The 15,029-nt window shown below is 51.4% G+C and overlaps 1 protein-coding gene across 3 annotated transcripts in view; it reads left to right on the forward strand.

Annotated features, from left to right (window-relative positions):
• The window catches only part of PTPRU (protein tyrosine phosphatase receptor type U), an 82,980-nt gene that overhangs the window by 31,858 nt on the left and 36,093 nt on the right, over positions 1-15,029 (forward strand). For all 3 annotated transcript variants that reach the window (XM_040467193.1, XM_040467186.1, XM_040467197.1), the window contains exons 8-14: positions 1,127-1,435; positions 6,474-6,583; positions 6,904-7,105; positions 7,455-7,557; positions 10,173-10,446; positions 11,101-11,137; positions 11,852-11,990. In XM_040467193.1, coding sequence (XP_040323127.1) covers positions 1,127-1,435; positions 6,474-6,583; positions 6,904-7,105; positions 7,455-7,557; positions 10,173-10,446; positions 11,101-11,137; positions 11,852-11,990 — 1,174 coding nt within the window. The remainder of the gene's footprint in view (positions 1-1,126; positions 1,436-6,473; positions 6,584-6,903; positions 7,106-7,454; positions 7,558-10,172; positions 10,447-11,100; positions 11,138-11,851; positions 11,991-15,029) is intronic.

A 15,029-nucleotide genomic window follows, 5' to 3' on the forward strand; every position in this document is an offset into this window, starting at 1 on the left:
TTTTTGCTTTGGCAATCAGGGAAGTCACCACTTAATTTGAACCTTATCTTTGGACCTGCATGGGACCCCATGGCATGAATTTCTGTTTTCCTAACATTCTCTGGCATTATTTAACTATTTGAGTCTCATTTCCCCCATCATCCTGATTTCTATATATTATTGCATTGTATGTATCACTATAAGCCTTTGTATTTAAAAAAGTTTTTTTTTTAATGTTTATTTATTTTTGAGAGAGAGATAGAGAGAGAGAGAGCATGAGTAGGGGAGAGTCAGAGAGAGAGAGAGAGAGACACAGTCTGAAGCAGGCTCCAGGCTCTGAGCTGTCAGCACAGAGCCCGACGTGGGGCTCAAACTCACAGACCGTGAGATCATGACCTGAGCTGAAGTTGGACGCTCAAGCAACTAAGCCACTCAGGCGCCCCTACTATAAGCTTTTTTAGAACAAGCTTGGAATTAATAAATGAAGAAAAATACAGCATTTGGTTGATTCGGACTGTCCTGATGTCTTCCAGGATGATCTTGAACTAGGAGGTGAACTGTGTTATTAAAAAAAAAAAAAAATTGGGGACACCTGGGTGGCTCAGTCGGTTAAGTGTCTGACTTCAGCTCAGGTCATGATCTCGTGGTCCGTGGGTTTGAGCCCCATGTCGGGCTTTGTGCTGACAGCTCAGAGCCTGGAGCCTGTTTCAGATTCTGTGTCTCCCTCTTTCTCTGATCCTCCCCCATTCACGCTCTGTCTCTGTCTGTCTCAAAAATAAATAAACGTTAAAAAAAAATTAAAAAAAAATTATCGCTAACATTTTTGTGGCCATTGTCACACATGCTTTACATGTAAACTTTACAACCGTGCCGTGAGGTAGGGCATATTAATCCCTTTTGTGGGTGAGGAAACTAAGGCTCAGAGAGGTGAAGGGACTCAGCCAATGTTGCCAGGTGCACAGGGCAGAGCTAGGATTCAGATGTGGTCCCACCTGTCTCCACCACACGACTCCCTGTTCTAGATGGTCTCTTGAACTCTTGAGGGCAAAGGAAGGATGATTTCAGCAGCTGACTGATATTTTCTCTCCTGCCCCACTTCTCTTCCCACTTCCTCTACCTTCTCCTCTCTGCTTGCCGGGTTCCCCAGAACCCATGAGGGCCCCCAAAGGCCTGGCTTTTGCCGAGATCCAGGCCCGCCAGCTGATGTTGCAGTGGGAACCTCTGGGCTACAATGTGACACGTTGCCACACGTACACGGTGTCCCTGTGCTATCACTACACGCTGGGCAGCAGCCACAACCAGACCATCCGGGAGTGTGTGAAGATGGAGCGGGGCGTCAGCCGCTACACCATCAAGAACCTGCCCCCCTACCGGAACGTTCACGTGCGGCTCATCCTCACGAACCCCGAGGGACACAAGGAGGGCAAGGAGGTCACCTTCCAGACAGACGAGGATGGTAAGAGTCCCAGCCCTGGTTCCCAGGATACTCAGTGCCTCCCGCAGGCACCCACTGTGAGACTGAAATTTTCATAGAAATTTTTTTGCTGAAGATTAAAATAACACAACAACAAAGTAATGATGGCTAATATTTATTCTCCGAAAGACTTGGGCTAGATTGGTATAATTTCTTCCTTAAATGTTTGGAAGAATTTAGCAACGAAGCCATCTGGGCCTGGAGTTTTCTTTCTTTTTTTTAATTAAAGAAATTTTTTTTTAATGTTTATTTATTTTTGAGAGAGAGAGAGAGAGACAGAGCGTGAGCAGGGGAGGGGCAGGGAGAGAGAGGGAGACACAGAATCCGAAACAGGCTTCAGGCTCTGAGCTGTCAGCAGAGAACCCGAAGTGGAGCTCGAACTCCGGAACAGTGAGATTATGACCTAGGCCAGAGTCAGATGCTCAACCAACTGAGCCACCCAGGTGCCCCTGGGCCTGGAATTTTCTTTGTGGCAATGTAATTACTAACAGTTTTACTTTCTTCTTCTTCTTCTTCTTCTTCTTCTTCTTCTTCTTCTTCTTTTTAAAGTTTATGTATTTTGAGAGATAGAGAGTGAGGGAGGGGCAGAGAGAGGGGGAGAGAGAGAGAGTCCCAAGCAATCTCTACACTGTCAACACAGAGCCCAACTCAGGGCTCAATCCCACAAACCACAAGATCATGACTTGAGCCAAGATCAAGAGTTGGATGCTTAACCCACTGAGTCACCCAGGCACCCCAATAGTTTTACTTTCTAAAATAGGTATTAGAGTGTTAAGATTTTTTAAAAAAAGCTTATTTATTTGGAGAGAAAAAGAATGTGTGCATGGGGAAAGGACAGAGAGAGATGGAGGGACACAGAGAATTCCAAGCAGGCTCTGCACTAGCAGCACAGAGCTGGACTCAGGGCTTGAACTCACAAACTGTGAGATCATGACCACTGTCCAACTAAGAGTTGGACACTTAACTGACTGAGCCACCCAGGAGCCTCATGAATATTAAGATTTTCTATAATTGTATCTATTTGGTGTACTGGGCTTTAAGGAATTTATTTCACCTAAATCATCATATTTCTTGACATAAAGTTGGTTATAATCTTTAATTATATTTATTTGATGTCTGAAGGATCAATAGCATATGTCCCTTTTTTTCTTTCCTGAGTTTGGTAATTTGTGTCTTCTCTTTATTTTCTTGTTCACTCTTGCTAGGGGTGTATCCATTTTTTATCTTTCCAAAGAGCCAGCTTTTGGCTTAGTTGATTTGCTTTATTGTATATTTATTTTCTAGTATTTCCTATTTAAAGTTTATTTATTTATTTATTTATTTATTTATTTATTTATTTATTGGGGCGAGGGGGGAGAGAGAGAGAGAGAGAGAGAGGGAGGGAGAATGTGAGTGGGGGAGAGGTGGAGGGAGAAAGAGAGAGAGAGAGAGAGAGAGAGAGAGAGAGAGAGAGAGAATCCCAACCACAGAGCCTGACTTGGGCTCATGACCCATGAGATAATGACCTGAGCCGAAATCAAGAGTAGGATGCTTAACTGACTGAGCCACCCAGGTGCCCCTGCATTTCCTCCTTTATACTTTCTTTAGATTTGATCAGCTCTTCTTTTAGCTTTTTGAGATGGAAGCTTATTAGGTCATTGATTTTGAGATTTTTTTTCATTTCTAATATATGCATTTAAAGCTATAAATTTCCCTCAAAGCCCTGCTTTAGCTGCATCCCATGAGTTTTGATATGTTCTTTGTTATTATTCAGTTCAAAATATTTTCTAATATCTGTTGTGATTTCCTCTTTGACTCAAGAGTTAGAATTACATTGCTAAATTTTTAAGATTTCCGTAATTATCTGTGATTGGTTTCTAGCTTAATTCCTCTGTGGTCAGAGTACATACTCTAATTTTGGTCTTTTGAAATTTGATATTTGCTTTATTGCCCAGCATATTGTTAAATTTTGATAAATATTTCATGTGTACCTGAAAAAATATTGTGCAGGTAAGTAGCACAAAGATAGGTAGCAGAAATTGGATTTCAAACCTGGCTATCTGCTGAAGAGGTTTCATTCTTTTTTCTTTTTTCTTTTATTTTTTAGGAAGAGAGAGAGAAAGAGAGAGGAGAGAGAGCAAACATGAGTGGGGAGGGGCAGAAGGAGAGAGAGAATCTCAAGCAGGCTCCATACTCAGCACATAGGCCTATGCAGGGTTTGATCTCACAAACCGTGAGATCATGACCTGAGCTGAAATCAAGAGTCAGAGGCTTAACCGACTGAGCCACCCAGGCACTCCAGAGTTTCATTCTTAACAGCAATGCTGTTATGCTAGCACAGGTCCAAAGCCTTCCCCCAGATATCTGCAAATCTTTAGGTACCCTAAGCTCCTTTGTGGATAATTTTTCTTGACTCCCTACATGTGGAATTTTCTGTTTTGTACCACAAGGGCCCAGACACAAAATTCAGCTCCTCCCTTGATTTCCACAAAGTCCCACTTACCTAAGACAGAGTGTATGCCCTGTGCCCTGTGCTGATGTGCCGAGGATTTTCTGGGGGTGGGAGTGAGATCTGGGGGCAGGGTTTACCCTAAAGCATTGCAAATGCAGAGAAGGAAAAACTTCACTTCTTCCTTCTAGTTGTCTTTGGTTCATTGGTTGGGGCCACATAAATTACACTGAGAAAAGACATTAACAAGAGAAAACCAAATAGGAGTTTATTACCCTGTGCATTTCGTGCGCGCGCGCGTGCGCACACACACACACACACACACACACACACACACACACAAATGGGAGTACTCTCTGATGAGTTATGCAAAGGAGTGGTTAGAGCTTGGGTTTACGTAGTGTCTTAACAGAAGAACAATGAATTTGTAGGGAAATGACAAGACAGAGGAAAAGGATTTTTGAGAGTTCAGGCACAGCAGATTATGTGAAGGCAAATATTTGGGGAAGCCAGTGGTAGATAAGGGCTAGTTAGTAAAGTTTAGTAAAGTTCATGTAGATTCTTCTGATCTGATAAAGGTCTGGGGTTGTCTCAGTGATTAACCTCTTTCCTTCCTGGTAGCGAGGGGATGGGAGCACCTTTATATATTTATGTCCTGCTTTTAGGCAAACAGGGAGAGCAGAGAACTTTTCTTGGGTCTGCTTGCTGCTTCTTGATTCAGCTCAAAATAATCTTTATGCGAAGGTGGTATATTTTGCGGTGGCATATTCTACTACCCTTCACAATTAACCTCAAGTTCAACATCTGACTCCTTCGTTGTTAAAGTCTGTTGACCTGTCTCCCCCCTGAGGTATGTTGTTGTGTCTGCTTCACTCCCTTCCAACCAGGCCTCACTTGGACTGCGTGGCTTTATTTCTTCTTTCTCTGTCCCTTTCCTCCTTCCCTCCAATAACTGCCTATTACTTAATATTTTTTTTTCCTTTTCACTTAGGTATTAGTATAATAATTTTAGGAAATGTACTTACTAAGGTAAAGTCAGTGAGTTCTCACAGACTGGACACATCAGGATAACCCACACACGGATCAAGAAATAGCATTAACAGGGGCACCTGCGTGGCTCAGTCAGTTAAGCATCCGACTCTTGATTTTGGCTCAGGTCAGATCTCACAGTTTGTGAGATCGAGCCCCACGTGGGACTCTGTGCTGACAGTGTGGAGCGTGCTTGGGATTCTCTCTCTCTCTCTGCCCCTCTCCTGCTTGTGCTCTCTCTCTAAAAGAAATAGACTTAAATAGAAATAGCATTAACAGCTCACCAGAAGCCCTCCCTTTATGTTCCCACTTCCAGCCTCCTGAGGGTAACCATTACCTTGACCTATAATCCAACAGATTAATTTTTGCTTGGTTTGAACTTTCTATCAGTGGAGGTCATTACGGCGTGTATTCTTTTTACGACTGGCTTCTCTCTCTAGAATTTATGCTTGAGAGAGCCAGCCATGTTGTGTATAGGGTTCCAGAGAATTCTTTCTTATTACATTATGTGAATGTACCACATTCATTTATCCTACTTAAATTGTGCTGTAAAGAAAAATACTTGCAGATTCTTTTGGGTGTGTGTATGTGTGTGTGTGTGTGTGGGGAGGAGTGGTATAGATACCCACATTTCTGATTGGTTAATGCCTAGGATGGCTAGGTTATAGGATCTGTGCTCATAATACGTAGATCTCTCCAGACAGCTTTCCCAAGGTCTTGTATCAGTTTACATGCAGTGTGTGGAAATTTCAGTTGCCTGCATCCTTACCAACACTTGGGATTGTCTTTTTCATTTGATTATTTTGGTGGATGGACTGCCTTGTTGACTGTTCATTTTAACCAGAACATTTTAGCTTCGGTGATTGTTCATTGAGTTCTGCTTGCCTCAGGATTTCCGCTTCCCCACACTGGTGTATCAGTTTGTCTCCCCAAGACCATTCTCTTCCTAGAAGAAATTCCCTGTGGCTGCTGTTAAGGTGACATGACCCATTAGAACAAAAACAAGCAAAGCCAGACCTGAAAGGGTTTGTGCTAAAATGTAAATGGTGTCTCCAGGTGACAGAATTGTAGGTGCCACTAAATTTCTTTATACTCATTTTGATTTTCTACACTGAGCATAGTTTTTGTGTAATCAGAAGTTTTTAGACAAGAAAACATCTCTACCCATAATCCTGTCAGTCTAATGCAATTGTTTCCATTTCTCTGGCGAAGGTCTGTGTTTTCTGAAAACCATTCAACTGGAACAGAATTGGAACATTCAGATGTTCTCTGCTGAATGCCACCTGCACAGTAATGAGAATGCCAGCTACCCTCTTTGAGTCCTTGGGACTGGGTTGAACCATATGAAATTCCTGATATTTACCTTGGGGCTTTCTGTACATCACATCACTTAATCCTGGTGAGGGAGGGGTTATTTTCATCTCCATTTCGCAGATGAGGAAACTGAGGTTCAGAGTTGAGATGCCTGACCATACCAGCCAAGAAATAGCAAGGCTGGAATTTGAATTCAGGTATCTGCTCCAAAGCCGGCTTTCCCCTGCTCTGTGCCACTTTCCCTCGCAGTGCCTGGTGGGATTGCAGCCGAGTCCCTGACCTTCACTCCACTGGAGGACATGATCTTCCTCAAGTGGGAGGAGCCCCAGGAACCCAATGGCCTCATCACTCAGTATGAGGTGAGTTTGGACCTCATTATAGTGGGGGTCGCTGGTGGAAGGTGGGCACACAGCTTGGAGAGGGAGGTGCAGGGTAGGGGACAGAGATGATCACTGAGGTTCCTCCCACTGGTCAAAGTCTGTGCCCTGTGGGTTATGGGGACAGGGACCCTGAAAGAATAGAGGTGAAGGTGTCCAGGGCCTGGGCTAATGGGCATCCACAGTCCCCCTTTGCCCAGCCTTCTCCTTAGCTCACCTGAACTATGATGGGCGGGAGGCTATGGGGCCAGTGATGACCTTCCCCATCCCTGTGCCCACTTACCTGCCTGTCCTGACTCTAGATCAGCTATCAGAGCATTGAGTCATCAGACCCGGCGGTGAATGTGCCGGGCCCACGACGTACTATCTCCAAGCTCCGCAACGAGACTTACCACGTCTTCTCCAACCTGCACCCGGGCACCACCTACCTGTTCTCTGTGCGGGCCCGCACGGGCAAAGGCTTTGGCCAGGCGGCACTCACCGAGATCACCACCAACATCTCAGGTGAGCCCGCCCAACCCCAGCCTGGCCCCTTTAGAGGACACCCAGAATCCCAGGATTCCGTGGGCAGAGGGAGGAGGGGCGGTGTCTTGGGAGTGTTTATGGAGGGCCCCCGCTGAGATGAATGTACCATTTAGGAATTAAGTTCAGGGGCAGGGAGGATTAAGTCAGAGGGGTGAGGAGACTGGAATCTGAGGGCTGAGTTCAGGGGTCAGAAGTCAGGGAATCTCAGGCCAGAGGGAACAAGGCTGAAGGGGAAGAGATCTGAGGACGGGAGTCCAGGAGGCTAGAGACTCAGCCTTCCCGGTCTAGCAGCCAGTCTCCGTGCTTACGTCTGTGTCTCCTTCCCCAGCTCCCAGCTTTGATTATGCCGACATGCCATCACCCCTGGGCGAGTCTGAGAACACCATCACCGTTCTGCTGAGGCCGGCACAGGGCCGCGGTGCGCCCATCAGGTGGGAGAGCCTAGACGGAGGGGTGGGAGGTCAGGGCCATAGGGAAGAAGCTCATCCTCTGACCCAGAGCCCCCCCATATAGGCCAGCTCAGCTGTCCTCCCTCAGTTTCCCACTTAGGACCCAATGTGTCCAGAGGAGGACATTCTGTGATCCTGGGCAGGTGGAAAGCCCACAGCCACTCCCATGGGTATCTGATGGAGGTTGTCATGAGATCTTCGGATAGCGTCCAGCCTGGAGAGGTGACTGTCCGGGCCTCTCCTGGAGGCCTTCCTTCAGACATCTTGGAGAAGTGAAACTCTTGGGGCCTTCTTTCTTCCCAGCTTTTCCCAGGAGACACAGGGATGGGCATTCTAGAAGGCTAGCGCAGCCAGCAAGATAGGGCCATTGCTCTGGAGTGGCTAAGAGCTTGTCTTTAGTTTCTTCTCCACTGAGAAAGCTGAGGCTGCCTCTGCTGGAGAGAAGGTGCTGGAGACAAGATGGCGCGTGTACATGATAAAGACACGCAGTGTGTATGTGTGATGTGTGGTGTGGAGGTGTGAGTGTGTGTATGTGAGAGAGCGTGAGGGTGTTTGTGGGATGTGCACACGTGCTTCCTGTCAGCTGGACGCTGTGTTTGCCACTTTACCCGCACCCGCCATTTTGTCCTCATGGCGGCCTGTGGAGTCGGTATTGTTACCCTTATTTTACACTTCAGTAGACAGGCTCAGTGACCTTAAGTAGCTTGCCCCCCCGGGTCACACAGCTGGTATGTGATAGCGCTGGGGTTTGGAACCCAGGTCTGTCTGCACAGCCTATGCCTTTTCTTGAAGTCACAGAGCCTCCCTGCCCCTGCGGTCCTCCCCCTTCTTCCACAAAGAAGTGTGCACTGAGAGAGGCCTGCTGAGCCTCTGAGGAGGTAGTGGGTTGCCCAGGTGCCCTTAATCCCCCCTCACCTCCTCTCCCCCCTTTCTCCTGCTCTGCCTCCCCTGCATTTGCTCCTGCAGAGCCTGTCCTGGGCTGATTCCCAGACTCAGGAAAAAGTCAGGGTGTTTGAGGGGCATGTTGCATTTGCAGGAGTCTCGGGGCCCTTGTGTGGCTGAGTCTGGGAGCTGGGAAACCCAGCAGCGCCTTCTCTTTTCCTGGTCTTTTTTTTTTTTTTTTAATGTTTATTTATTTTTGAGACAGAGAGAGACAGAGCATGAACAGGGGAGGGTCAGAGAGAGAGGGAGACACAGAATCGGAAACAGGCTCCAGGCTCTGAGCTGTCAGCAGAGAGCCCGACGCGGGGCTCGAACTCACGGACCGTGAGATCATGACCTGAGCCGAAGTCGGACGCTTAACCGACTGAGCCACCCAGGCGCCCCTTTTCCTGGTCTTCTTGAGAGATCCTGTGAGCGGGCTTGTCCAGTGTCCCTCAGGGATGACAGAGACAAGGTGGGGTGGGGAGGGGGGAGTGGAACATGGTGAGAGGGGAGAGGCATAGGGGCTGTGTGACCTTACCTCTCTGAGCCTTCCTTTCCCTGTCTGCACGATGGGGATCATCCTAGTCAAGATGCTTTGTTCAGTGTTGATTGTTATCACCTCCTGGTGGGATGTGGGGCCGGGGAGGCCTGACCTGGGAGGTTCAGGGAAATGGGGGCTGAGAGGGGCCCGGGTTTGTGTTTGCAATGCGCTAGTGACAAAGAATGAAACTGTGTGACCCAAATCTCAGGGCGCTGGGGTGATTCCCTTACAGCTTCAAAGCTGGAAAGAAACAGCTGGAGAGCCAGGAAAAGGCATTTCTCCTTCCCAGAGTGCAGCTGGCGGTATAGGTGTCACACGCCAAGACGTGGCCGAGGCTGTGACGGGAAATGTTTAAATTTGTCAGCGCTCATTTATTTGCTCTCGGCTTTGTTCCACGGAGGATTTGGAGGAGCTCACAGCAAAAGGCCATTCAGTAAACTGATAAAAATAAATAGAAACCCACCGGTCGGGACCAGGGGACACAAATCAGAGGGAATACAGATGAGGGAACACAAATCGGCTGTCAGGACCCGGAGGTGACAGGCCCAGAGTTGCAGACCCGAGGCTGCCTCCAGGTTGGGAGGGTACTCGTGATGCAGGATTCGTGTGGCTTTCTTTGCTTGCTCAGTGACTGTCTCCCCAACTGGAAGTCAGTTGCAGGAAGCCTAGGTCCCCAAGGGCCCACCTAGCATACTTTCTGAACGAATAAATGGACTGTGTCAGACTCTTTCCGGAGACCCAAAGGGAGCCATCGGTAATGGTGGTGGAGCCTGAGGCTTTGCGGGGGCTGGCAGCCGGGGGGGGGGGGGGGGGGGGTGGCCCAGGTCCTGTGGCACTGGAGCACTCACTGAGGACTCAGGGTGGGGCTGTAGGGCTTGGTGCCATGGAGCAGGGCCCGCGTTCTTTCTGCCTTAGTGAAGGTAATTTAGCTCATGGGACTGCCCTGTGATCATGCTCATCTTACAGAGGGAGGCGACTGAGGCCAGGGAGGTTAAGTGTGTTGCCCAGTGAGTGAGAAGAGGCAGGGCCAAGATTAGTCCCTGGCTGGGCCCGACCCCAAAGCCCATGTCCTTAGGCACCGGATGGCTCTCCCCGTGCCTGGGACCACTGCCCTGTCCCCTCCCCTGTGCAGCGTGTACCAGGTGATTGTGGAGGAGGAGCGGCCGCGGAGGCTGCGACGGGAGCCGGGCAGCCAGGACTGCTTCCCAGTACCCTTGACTTTTGACGCTGCGCTGGCCCGGGGCCTGGTGCACTACTTCGGGGCTGAACTGGCGGCCAGCAGTCTGCCAGAAGCCATGCCCTTCACGGTGGGTGACAACCAGACCTATCGCGGCTTCTGGAACCCACCGCTGGAGCCCAGGAAGGCCTACCTCATCTACTTCCAGGCAACAAGCCACCTGAAGGGGGTGAGGGACCCGCAGATGGGGCGGGCTGGGGACCCCTTGGAGCCCGGAACAGTCCCCTACGGAGGCCAGAGACCCTCCCCCAGCCCCACTCCCTCTCTGGAACCCTGCCCCCCTCCCCTGAGCCTTCTGACCTCAGGCTCCTTCTCTTAGAGCATATTCCCTTCCTGAGACTTTACCCCCAAACTCTTATGTCTAAGCCCCCAGTCTATCCCTCCCCCCTCCTTGAGGCCCTGGTCTCTGTCTCAAGCTCCTGTCTCCCGGGAGGGGTCCATCTCCTGGTCCTGCTTTCCCCAGACCTTGAGGTCCACCAGCCACCTCCTCCCTGAAGCCCTGCCCTTCTCCTGCCTCCTCCCTCCCTGGCTCTCTCCTCCTCAGGCTTCCCCTCCTAACTGGCTCCTGGCCTTCATTATTGAGGAAGCCCCCTTTCCACGCTGTTTCTTTCCCTGCTCCCCCTGAACTCATTCCCCTTTCCTAAGCCATTGCCCTGTTTGCACGCCATTCCCTCCCTTCCCTGGTACCCCACCCCCACCCTGGGCCTTGCTACCGGGAGGGGTGTCTTTAGTTTCAGTCACCTCCAGACAAGCTGCTGGATCCCTATGGGGAGGGTCAGGTCCAGGCTTTGGCAGTGCTGAGACCCCCCATCTTTGCCTCCAGGAGACCCGGCTGAATTGCATCCGCATTGCCAGGAAAGGTAAGGCCCCCTGGGTTCCTTCCGGCCTTCAGCACCGAGTTCCTCTCCTCTGGGTTCTGGGGGGCTTAGGCCCTGATCACCCAGGGCTATGGGAGCAGAGGAGGGTGGTCTGTCAGACCTGGGGTCAGGAAGATTTTCCCTTCCTGGCCCCCATTTGCCCCACCTGAAGGGTTCCTTCTCCCATACTGGACAGCGGGGCTAACCTCCCTCTTCTCGATCATGGTCACAGAAGTGGCTTTGGCCTGGAACAGGGACGGGGAGCCTTACGGTTGGGCCACGGGGGTGATGGCACTGGGCACTGGTTCAAGGTTCTGTCTGCCCCCTTTGCTGTGGTGGAGGGGAGGTGGATCCTGCGGTGTAGACAGGTAATGGGGTTGGCTTTCGTCCTGAGATGCCCTGAACACACCCAGGTACATAATTCTTTCCTCCCACTCCCTCTTGGGGGGCAAGCGGGTGGCCCCAGGCATCCTTCATCCTCCATCCACTGAAGGCAGGATTTGAGAAAGTAGAGAGGAAAGGGGAGCTCTTCCTGATCGGGTGCAGAGGGGTGCAGCGGGTGTAGATGGTGAGGGGGAAGATCTGACTGAAAGGCTGGACGTAAGCTGAGGGCGAATCGCACGTGTTCGTTTATTCCTTGGGGCTCAGGCCCCTGCCGGCAGTGGGTAGGTGGTTCCTATCTCCCCTCCGACCCTTGGTCTGCTTTATTCTCCCCAGCTGCCTGCAAGGAAAGCAAGCGACCCCTGGAGGTGTCCCAGAGATCGGAGGAGATGGGGCTCATCCTGGGCATCTGTGCGGGGGGACTTGCCGTGCTCATCCTTCTCCTGGGGGCCATCATTATCATCATCCGTAAGGGGTGAGTGAGGAGCGGTGACTGGTGGGCAGAGAGGAGCGGTGGCCGGGGCCCGGGAGGGCAGCCGCCTGGTGAGCGTGGAAGGCCGCCAGCCTGGGCATCAGGCCTGAGGACGGGCCCGATCCAGGCAACGGGAAGCCAGAGCCTCTGCAAATGAAGCTGCCCTGTAGCGGCTTGGCTGGAGCCCAGGTCTGGCTGGTGCCGGGTGCCGCTATCTAGGGAAGGGTGCTCCGCGCCAGCTGCCAAGGAGCGGTGCTGGAAGTGGGTGCCGCCCTGCTGTGCCTGCTAGGCTGTTCCCGCGGGGAGGGTGTGGAGGTCACCCGAGTTTGAATCTCTGGCCTCCTGCAGACCAACTTGGGGTCTTGGTGTTGACCCTGAGCAGTGGTGGCGGGTGGGGGGGTGCTCACTGCCCTTCAAACCAAGAACACTGAGCCATGGTTCTTCCTGGGCCCCACCCTCCCTTGGGCTCAGCTCGCCCCGGACCCTGGTACTGTTGATTATTGTGGAGTCTTCCTGGACCCCGAGCCTGCCCCTCCCATCCCCCAGGCCTCCAAGGTCCGGCGTGTTTCCAAGGGATGCCTTTCCTAGTGCCTTTTGCAGTGGGCACCGTGGATCCTGGCACATCTGAGAAACCGGAACTTAGAAATTCAGAGTTTCAGAAATCTCGGATTGGGGATTCGAAGAATCTCAAAAGTTAGAACTGTAACAGAGGCTCAGAGCTCAGAAGGCGAGAGCTGCCTGGTAGTTCAAGGACATCTAGTCTAGTGGTTTTTAAATCTTTTTAAAGCAACAGAACCTGTCTTCAAAACGCCAAATAAACAGCCGGTACGTGGAGCAGATGAAGGCTGAGCCTCTGGTTGGAGCTGGGCTGGAGGCTCCAGAGACCACTCTGGTCCCCCCCACCCCATCCCCCCACTTCATTCCCCACCAGACAGCCAGGACGCTGTGGTCCAAGCACCTCAATTGAAGGCTGGAGATACTGAGGCCCCAAGGAGGCATGGACCTTTCCAAGGTCACATGGGGAGCCAGAGGCAGAGCCCACTCCACTCTCTGCCCACCTGGGCTCCTCACAGCTGCTGCTGGGCTCGTGCTGGATCTCAGGGCTGCCGGGAGCTGCCATGTAGGATTGGGGGGGGGGATGAAGGAGAACTGGCCAGGACTCCCTTGCCTGAGGCAGGCGGCAGCAGAGAGAGAGTTCCAGAGAGTCTGGAGGTAGGGTGTGCCAGCTAGGTGGGGTTGGCCTGTCCAGGGCATTAAGCTCATTCCTCCCTTCCCTAGTCCCTACACAGCTACTTGAGGCAAAATATTTTAAACCATCATTTGATGACTATTACTGTGTGCCAAGGCCTTTACGTATACCATCTGTTAGCTACTGAGCACCTACTGTGTGCCAGGCACCGTTCTGGTGCTCAGCATACATCAGAGAACATTTCCTTCTTGGATCCTGACCCATGAAGCAGGTCAGAGCCCTTTTTCACAGATCAGGGAACTGTAATCGAGCAACTTGACCTTGTCACTCGGCTGGTAAGTGGCGGGGCCTGGTCTGAACTCAGTCCTGACTGCAAAGCCCGTGCTCCTTATGGCCGTGGACGTGAAGGGCCTCACCATGGCTTGCACACAGTCAGTGCCCAGAATTAGCAAGTTCCTGTCCTCCCCTGTGGGGGACCTGGAAGTCAGTTCTGGGTCTGGAGCCCTGGAGAGGGCTGTAAGGGAGTGATCAGATTTGGGGGGCTTGCAGATAGTATTTGAGGCCTTAGAAATCTACACTCGAGGAGAGCGGGGTGTCACCCAGGAGAGGATCGGTCAGAGACGCTGCTGGGGCCTCACTGGGAAACCCTTCACTTCTAATACCTGCTACTCCATAAACCTTTCCAGGCTACCCCAGAACCCCCTAGGATCCCCCCAGACTCCCTTTCTTCCTTCCTTCCATTTGGCCTGCTTCTATAGCACCTCGCTGCATCCTCCCAAATCCTACCCTTGCCTTCAGGGTGCACTTTGCTCCTCAGGGCTCCCCCAGTCTGCCTTGCGGGGTGTCAGGGGCCAGAGCAGGTCTGGCAGGGATGGAGGTGTTCACATTAAATGTAACGGACTGGGTAGGAGGTTGCTGAGGGAGGGCTGACACCCAGTTGCAAACCCCCCTGCTCATCGTCATGGGAGGAAGGAGGCAGCCTGGAGCAGGGGTGGTTCTGGGAGACAGTGGGGCTGGGGGCAGCGAGGGGGAGGTCGGGTTCCCCATCCTGCCCTGCCTCGGTGGGTAGTGAGCCTGGATGCATCCACGCTTGGGGAACTCACCAGGCGGGGTCACATGCCTTCTTCTGTTTCCAGAATCCCATCCTTCTCCTTTGCAGTACTTTCTTCTCCCTGTACTTTTCCTTACTTGTAGTGCCTTGTTTATTTTTCTTCCCTGCTGAGCTGAGAGCCCCATGAGGGCAGAGAAATTTGTCTTGTTGGCTGTGCATCCCCAGGGTCTGGTACAGTGGAATGGTGTCCTCTTGAACCCCTAGCTCCCAAGTCAGCAGGTGGAGTGAGGTAGGGAAGGGTGAGGCTGACAGTGGCCCCTGGGTGGGGGGGGGGGGTGGTCATTATTAACCTCACTCGTTTCGAGGAGGATATGGATGCTCATAGAGATGGAGTTGTTTTACTTAATTTCTCTCTTTATTGAGTACCCGATTCAATGAAACATTTATTGGAGGGTTGTAATGTCCTGGGCACTGTCCTGGGTCCCGGGACCCAGGAGTGGGCAAAAGAGATAAGGAGGCTGCCCTCCTGTGCTTTGCAGCTAGTGTGGAGTCTGGCGTTAAACTAGAAAAAGCACAAATGTCAATTGTGAAAAGAACAGTGTGCCCGGGTGGGGGATGGAGAGAGGGTAAAGGTGACATAATAGAGTTGGTGATTACGGGGGTCTTTGGGGAAGGCCCTTGAAAAGTCATTGACACTTCAGCTGAGGACAGAGGAACGCCGTTTCTTCACCCATTCCCCACCCTTTTGGGGGCCCCTGTGACCTGCCACGGGGCCTGGACCCTCCCCTAGCTCCCGGGATGG

Source organism: Herpailurus yagouaroundi, unplaced genomic scaffold (assembly GCF_014898765.1).
Source record: "Herpailurus yagouaroundi ecotype Mexico unplaced genomic scaffold, PumYag 77, whole genome shotgun sequence".
NCBI classification, from domain to species: domain Eukaryota; kingdom Metazoa; phylum Chordata; class Mammalia; order Carnivora; family Felidae; genus Herpailurus; species Herpailurus yagouaroundi.